At 33.7% G+C, this 8,309-nt stretch overlaps 1 protein-coding gene across 1 annotated transcript in view; it reads right to left on the bottom strand.

Annotated features, from left to right (window-relative positions):
- Positions 1-2,466: 2,466 nt before the first annotated feature.
- LOC107693118 (L-threonine 3-dehydrogenase, mitochondrial-like) overlaps positions 2,467-8,309 on the bottom strand; it is an 8,155-nt gene continuing 2,312 nt past the window's right edge. Inside the window, exons 2-9 of the mRNA XM_016492384.1 lie at positions 6,943-7,117; positions 6,674-6,716; positions 6,362-6,432; positions 5,205-5,354; positions 4,959-5,131; positions 4,698-4,788; positions 3,633-3,902; positions 2,467-2,786 (exon numbers count right to left, since the gene is read on the bottom strand). Of these exons, the coding sequence (XP_016347870.1) occupies positions 2,647-2,786; positions 3,633-3,902; positions 4,698-4,788; positions 4,959-5,131; positions 5,205-5,354; positions 6,362-6,432; positions 6,674-6,716; positions 6,943-7,108 (1,104 nt within the window). The 5' untranslated portion in view covers positions 7,109-7,117 and the 3' untranslated portion in view covers positions 2,467-2,646. The remainder of the gene's footprint in view (positions 2,787-3,632; positions 3,903-4,697; positions 4,789-4,958; positions 5,132-5,204; positions 5,355-6,361; positions 6,433-6,673; positions 6,717-6,942; positions 7,118-8,309) is intronic.

The raw sequence follows: 8,309 nt of genomic DNA, 5'->3' as shown, positions 1-8,309 counted from the left end.
TGATTGCTTCTATTGTCCTCATTTTTAAGTCGCTTTGGATAAAAGCGTCTGCTAAATGACTAAATATAAATGTAAAAATTCCTTCAATTTATGTCTATAGGAACGTTTTCACTCATTTTATCATCCACCAGGCAAAAAAAAAAAAAAAATCTATTGCTTTGAAAATTAAATAGTGATGCTTGCCTAGTAAAGACCTCAAACTGATGATCTGTAAGAAGAATATAAATTTACATTGTATTTTATCAACATTTCATTGACATGTTTATCAAAAGGAAGAAATGTAAGGTAGGTGTATTATTTGGACAGCAACCTGCAATGGAGTTTCCTGTTCAGCGCTGATATAAAACAGGATTGTGATCCTAAGCTGCCCTGTAGCTGTTGGCACACTGTTACCTTTTCAAAACCCATCAAAGTTAATCTGCAAGCTATTGGCGAGCGGCTCTGATGCATAACCGTCACCAGCACTGACCTAAAAACTGTATTTTGCAGACTTTGCCATTTTGTAGCACAGTGTGAAATGTGAAGGCTGTAATAATTCATACTGACACAAGTAACAAAGCATTATTTCTGTTGTGTATCGTCCTATGGTTATCACCCTCATACTGAAGACATTCACAGCTGGAGCACCTTAATATCTTAAGGAGATGCAGGCTGTCAGCAGTTACCAGATAAGATGGATTAAAGGAACACACAGCGCTGTTATTTAATCCTGTTGAGCACAACAGCAACGGCCACTTTTTCAACAGCTTTGGTTCCAGAACTATTTTTTCTAGTTTAAATAACACTTGGACTAAGACTTGTGGCCTCTACAGAAGCATATATCATCGCTTAACAGCCTCAGAGCTCGGGGTAGGTCTGACTCGAAAGGTTTGTATGCTATCGCCGAAAATCAATTTCTCTGTGGAGAAAATAAATGGGATTTTTACTTCTGAGACCCAGCAGTTTTCTCTCTATTCTCTCACTGGAAAACAATGTGAATATTTGTCTGATGGGAAATAAGCTACAGCAAACAAATGGGTTTTATTGTGACTAATTACACTAATGTTTCATTAGGCTCTTTTGTAGGCTTCGATGCTTAATGAAACTCATTGGGAATAAAATTTTTGTCTCATATTCTCTACTGTAGGTGGTTGAAGAATTGCTGTGCAGGTTTCTACAGTCGCAGGGAGAAATTATAATGGAGTCTGTGATGACAGAAGTCCATCTCACAGAGGATCTGTTGAGCCAGAAGTCTTAACTAGTACAAAAACACCTTACAAATCAACCGGTTTTACCTGGAAAGAGCTGTGTGGCAACTCCCACAAAATCAAAGAAGAAGAGAATTTGAAATACAGTTCTATAAAATTTCTATTTTGAGATATTAATCGAAATTAAAGATTGATACCAGCTTTATGTATATGTATGTGCTGTGTGTAGAGGCCACATCTATACTAGCGCTAATACGGTTGATTTCTACAAAACCAGTTGACTCATATTGACCAAATGGAGTAATACATTTCGGAGATTCACACTCGCATCCAAACAAATTCCTAAAAATGTGGCCACAGAAAACCAGCAGCAGCTCTGGTTTTATTGACTGCATTTCATTAAGCATATGAACATTTTGGCAGTGATGCTTCACTACTTTTAAAATTGTTTCTGTGCAATTTCTTCAGGCCAAAATCAAACCAAGCTTGTTTTATACAACTTAAAGGGACAGTTCGTCGCTTTCAGTCGACCGTTCTGAATTTCAAACCTGTATGACTTTCTTTCTTCTGTGAAACACAAACGATTATGTATTTTCCTCTATATAATTTACGTTACATTTCTTCTACACACACAAAATCTCATATACACTACTATTCAAAAGAGTCTAAGAGTTTAATGTTTCTGAAAGAAGTCTCTTCTGCTCACCAAGGCTGCATTTATTTGATCAGAGATAAAGTAAAATGATGAAATGTTATTACGATGTAAAATAACTGTTTTCTATTGTAATAGTTTTTAAAATGTAATGTATTACTGTGATGCAAAGCTGAATTTTCAGCATAAAAAAAAACAGTTGTGCTGCTTTATATTTTTGTGGACACATTAATAATTGTTTTCAGTTTTTTTTTTTTTAAGAATAGAAAGTTCAATGGAAAAGCATTTATTTGAAACACAAATCTTTTGTAACACTATAAATGTCTTAACTGTTACTTCTGATCAATTGAAAGCATCTTTGCTGAATAAAACTATTAATTTCTTTCAAAAATAAACAAATCTTTCTGACCCCAAACTTTTGAAAGGTAGTGGAAATTATTCTAGCAGAATAAATAAAAAGAAAAATATAGTTTAGCAAATTCACTGATAAAAACAAAAGCAGATTATTTCACACTGCTTGCTATGGAACAAAGATTCCAGAAAACAAATTTAAGCTTAAATAATATCAAATATATAATCAGGAAGACTATTAAATTATTAAGCTGATTGAGGAGAATAAGGATATAATTGAACCCTGTAAATCTTTGGTTTACTTTACCAGGAAGAAGTGTGCAAATACGTGCTACAGAAAGTTGACCTTCATTAATCTCAGTACGCTACATAGTATACTGCAGAGCCCAATTACCATACATTCCATTAGGTCCCAAACATCTCGGCTAAACTCAAACACATGATGGCATATGGTGTTTACTTGGCTCGAGCCTTTCTGGAGTCTGAGCCAGTGAAGTTGAGCATTGTCTGAACCAGCTCTGGCAAACCATAGTTGTGTTTCCAGCCCCAGTCACTACGGGCACTGCTGTCATCCAAGACCATTGGCCAGCTGTCAGCTAGAAGAAATAACACAGAAACTATTTGAAAGTGATAAAGAAAATGGGTTAAAATTACATAATCTGCTAACTGTTTTTTTTTTTTTTTTGCATTGCATGTCCACCAAAGATCATGCAGTGGATGATCAGAATACATTGCAATGCAATGCAATGCAATACATCACTTGCTCAGCAATGGATCCTCTGCAGTGAATGGGTGCCGTCAGAATGAGAGTGCAAACAGATGATAAAAACATCACAATAATCCACAAGTAATCCACACCACTCCAGTCCATCAGTTAACTTTTAATGAAGTGGAAAGCTGCATGTTTGCATAAAATCAAAAATTTAAACCGTTGTTTCTGGCTAAAATATGAGTCTATAATCCATAACAATGCTTCTACCAGTGAAAAAGTCCATCCCCTGTTGTCCCCTCATCAAAATCCACCCACATATTTGTTTAGTCACTGAAGAAAGCAATATTATGGTTTACAGACTTTTAGCCGGACACAACTGTTTGAAGTTAAAAATGCCTTGATGTTTCTTGTAAACACACAGCTTTTCACTTCACAAGATGTTAACTGATGGACTGGAGTGGTGTGGATTACTTGTGGATTATTGTGATGTTTTTATCAGCTGTTTGGACTCTCATTCTGACGGCACCCATTCACTGCAGAGGATCCACTGGTGAGCAAGTGATGGAATGCTACATTTCACCAAATCTCCTCTACATTTGATGGCCTGAGGGTGAGTACATTTTCTGAAAATTTTCATTTTTGGGTGAACTATTCCTTTAAAAGCTATGGTGGATGTTAAATTGAGTTTGGGTTATTTGTAGAAGATTTTAATTGAATAACAGACTCTCACCAATAGCCTGTCGAACTGGGTCAATCTCATAGGTGACCTGCAGGTCTGGCAGGTGCCTCCTGATTTCTTGTACCAGCTCCTCTGGAGTGAAGCTCAAGGCGCTGATGTTGTACGTTCGCATGCCGAGTGTCTCAGGAGGAGCTTCCAGAACCTCCAGTGTGGCTCTCAGACAATCATCAATGAACATCATGGGGAGTCTCGTGTCAGGCCTCAGATTGCACACAAATCTACCTGCTTTCACAGCATCGTGGAAGATCTGAACAGCATAGTCTGATAGAAGAGACAGAATAAATGGAAGCAAAAGGTTTACACATATGCATTAGCACAGATATTTTAGTATTATTATTAATATTTTGAATTAACTTGTATTTTTATATTTTCATTTTTAATTTTAGTTAAAGTGTTAGTCATTTTGTTACGTGCTTCATTTTCAATTTCAATTTTTATTTCAGTTAGCTGTCAAGGCAACACTTTCTTTTAAGTTTTTTAAGTTTAGGTTTTTCATCTAATATTTGCTCATTTATTTCAGCTTTATTTAAATGTTTGATATTTTTTGTTTACAATAAAAACACAGCAACATTTCTTATTTTCCTTTAAGTATTTTAAGTTTTTCATCTAATATTTCTGTTTTATTTCAGCTTTATTTTTGAATAGTTTTAGTTTACAATAACAACACACGGCTACATTTCTGTTTTCTTTCAAGTTGTTTACATTTTTCATCTAATATTTCTATTTTATTTCAGCTTTATTTAAATCTTTAATAGCTTTGGCAACATTTGTACCCTTTTTTTCTATTTTATTTAAGCATAAATAAGTTTAAGTGTTTAATATTTTAATCTATTATTTTCAGCTTTATTTTTAATTTTAATAGCTTTAGTTTCTAACAACACAAGGCAAACATTTTTATTTTCTAATATTTCTATTTTATTTCAGCTTTATTTACATTTATAATAGTTCTAGTTTACAGTAAGAACACGGCAACATTCTCTAATTTAAGTTTTAATTTGATTTTTTTTTTTTTTGTTTAAGTTTTCATGTAATATTTCTAATTTTATTTCAGCTTACCTGTAGTTCCTCTACCGGGTTGAGAGTCTGCAGAAATGATTCCTGGGTATCTGAGACAGCGGAAGTCAAGACCATACCTGTGATGGTAATACTGTAATACACAATAAAGAAAAACAAAGCTACAAACCTCATGAAACCGTTTTATGTATTTGTTGATGTATTTCCTGTACTCTCATTTCTTTTCATTATTAATATACTGCTAATACTAAAATCTCAACAAAGGTTCAGGATTTGCAGGTGTTCTCTCAAAAGCGTACTGACCTCTCCCATTAGCTCAGCATGAACCTTGGACACTCCGTAAATGGTTCGCGGTCGTTGGATGCACAGATCGGGGGTGGGGTCACGAGGGGACGTGGGGCCAAAGGCTCCAATAGTGCTGGGGATGAAGAGACGGAGCCCATGTTCTGCGGTGATGTCAAGAATGTTGTGCAACCCTATGAAGAAAAGAAACATCAGTGTACCTTCCCACTGAAAAGTGACCGAAAATGACTGACCTTGGTGACTAACCAGTGATGTTGACATCACGAGCGAGGGACACATTGGCCTCTCCGACTGCACTCAGTAGGACGCTGTAGTGAATCAACCAGGAGATGCGGTTGTTTACAACAATCTCACGCAAGTTCTTGTAGTCCAAAATGTCAGAATATATAAAGGGACCTAAGGTGAAAATGTAATAGTCCAAAATCAATATAAATTAAAAGAATAAATAAATACAATTAAAAATAAATAATATGCATACAAATGATTAACATTAACATTTGTATTGTGTGTGTATATTTGCATATATATAATAGTATAAAAATATTCTAAAGTAAAATACATTCAAATTTTAAATATAGATCAATATATAATATAACTATAATATTAAACTCACGTACATAGTTTCATATACATGTAGCCTACATACAACATTTTTGGAGAATTCCGACAAAAATTTCACACCACAATTGAATAGAATAAGTAAACATTTACAATTAAATTACAAAAATTAATATAAATAATAAAAAATGTCAAATAATACTATTTGTATATATTTTAAGCATTTTTATTAATTTTTGTAATTTGTATTATATATTTTAAATATTAATTAACATATACATACGTTAATATGTATTCTAAAAATACAATATATTTAAATTCAAAATATAGATCAGTATATATTTATAAACTCATACATGTGCATACATCGCTCTTGGAGAAGAATTGACTAAAATGTCCCAAATGTGAATATATTGACACTTATGTTTTCAATAAATAAAGGTACATGAAGTCAGCATTTACAATTAAGAGCCAAAAATCGATATAAATAATAAAACATTTTTTTAAAATATATATATAAATCAATAATTTAAAAATACTGAAAGAGGAATATCAATGTTTATATATTACAAACATTGTTATTTATTTTTGTAATTTATTTTATTATATATTTTATTTCAATATTCACATTTACAGATATCTATAATATTAAATATTCTAAAAACAAAATATATTTAAATTCCAAATATAGATCAATCTATATTATTAATAAACTCTTTGAAACTGAAACATTTTAGTCATATTTCTTCTCATGTAAACTCTACATGTCTACATGCGAAGAAATATGACTAAAATGTTTCAGTTTCAATGATGCTGCCCACCATAGTGAATATATTAACACTCACCGCTTTGGTAAACATGAGCTGGAGGTTTCCTGATATCAGACAGAATTACATTATATTTTCCGAACTGCTTCCTGTATGAAAAGGGAAATAAACAAGATATTTTTTAGAATGCTGTGCATGAAATATCCTTACAACCTGACAGATATTACTGCGACAACCCTAGATTCTGTTTAGATTCACTTTTTTAGCCAATCAGAAACAGCCCCTGCCTGTCTGCCTTTCACATGGTGAAATCTGGTTGGCTAAAATGTCACAGGGGTCGGGTCTTCAGTGTGAAAGCTTTAAAAGCATCTGAAAGCGCTTCAGTCTCACCTGAGCAGTTTGGCGAGCCCCACTCCCAGCTGACCCAGACCTCCTGAAATAAAAAACAGACAGAAAATATGATTAAATCTCATCATCAGTGATGTGTTGCCATGGAGACTACATTTCATGCTTCAGGTAACCAGGGAAACATGGCATCTAAAGGTTTATATAACATCCATTTAGGCCTCAAAGCTTAATCCAAAAGGCAGTCTTTAAAAATAGGTTTACACAATATACGGTGCATCACAAAAACAATCACTTGTCTCCTGCTCTCATACCGGTAATGAGAACTCTGGGATGATCAGATTCAGAGAAGGACACCGAGTGAAAACTGGCATCGGATGCGACCTGGCGCGGAGAGAAACTGACACCGCGAGATAAAACAGTGAGAGGCTGAAAGCCACAGACGGGTGCCAGACCTCTCACAGCTCTCACACAGGACATCTTCTACAACTGCCAACATAAAGAGATGAATAAAGAACATCAATATACACCTTAATTTTAAAATTAGAGCAGTGCTGCCATAAGTTTGAATGTGTGCGGTTTCCGGTTTCATTCACTTCCAGTTATTTTACCTGTACAATAACAGTTGCTCCGTAAAGCTGCTTGATATTGCAAACTGGTTTGTGTTATAATGTTAATTTAATTCATTATCATAATCATAAACACACTGGTTGGTATCGCAGATAGTTTTGTCGTTTGCTGCACTTATTCCTCTAGTTATTAGTGGTTAATGACTCTAATGAGTAGCCTACACTGTAAAAAAAAATCCGTAAAATTTACAGTAAAAAAACGGTAGCTGTGGTTGCCGGAATTTTACCGTAAAAAATACGGTAGCAACGTTTTAGGTTTTACGGTTTTAACTTAAATTTACAGTTAAATACCGTAATTTCATTAACTGATATAATGTTAATATACCAACCTATTGAAGTACTGAAATCTGTTTTGTACCTTTGTAATACACTGATAACCACCAAATGCAGGAGGTGATGAGAAAGTCACATGATGAACCAAAGCCCATCACAAGCAGCTTTTAAATAATAACATATATAGAAGATGCACAGCGTCATTCACACAAACACCAAACACCATCATGGTGACACACATGAAACTGAAATAATGCAATAAACATTCATTTAACAACATTAGGTGTAACACACAACCCTAATATACAAAACTGATAAGAAAAAACTAAGAAGAAACATAGTTATTTCAACAAAAAAACATCAAATTTGAAATGTAACGCAGGGAATTCTGGGAATGTCAATTTACGGAATCTTTTTCACTTCCAAAAACGGTATACTACCGTGAAATTAATGTCCAATACGTGTAATGTTACTGTAGCATTTTTACAGTCTTTTACCGTTAAATTCACGGTCATTTTTTACAGTGTAGCTACATTGCTAATAAGGTGGATACATATAAATGCACATCCAAAAAGTCTGTCTTACTCAATTACATATTTGATTTGAAATATCACAATCTGAAATATTTCTTCTTTAACATTATTCATGAATTTTTCAGTCTTGCTAATTTCACAGCTGCATTACAGACATCCTAAATAGCCTATAATACAGAGGAACACACACACACACAATATATATATATATATATATATATATATATATATATATAATATCAGAAT

Source organism: Sinocyclocheilus anshuiensis, unplaced genomic scaffold (assembly GCF_001515605.1).
Source record: "Sinocyclocheilus anshuiensis isolate Anshui unplaced genomic scaffold, SAMN03320099.WGS_v1.1 scaffold261, whole genome shotgun sequence".
NCBI lineage: Eukaryota > Metazoa > Chordata > Actinopteri > Cypriniformes > Cyprinidae > Sinocyclocheilus > Sinocyclocheilus anshuiensis.
Note: the sequence above shows the minus strand (reverse complement) of the source record. Positions and strands in the feature narration are given on the sequence as shown.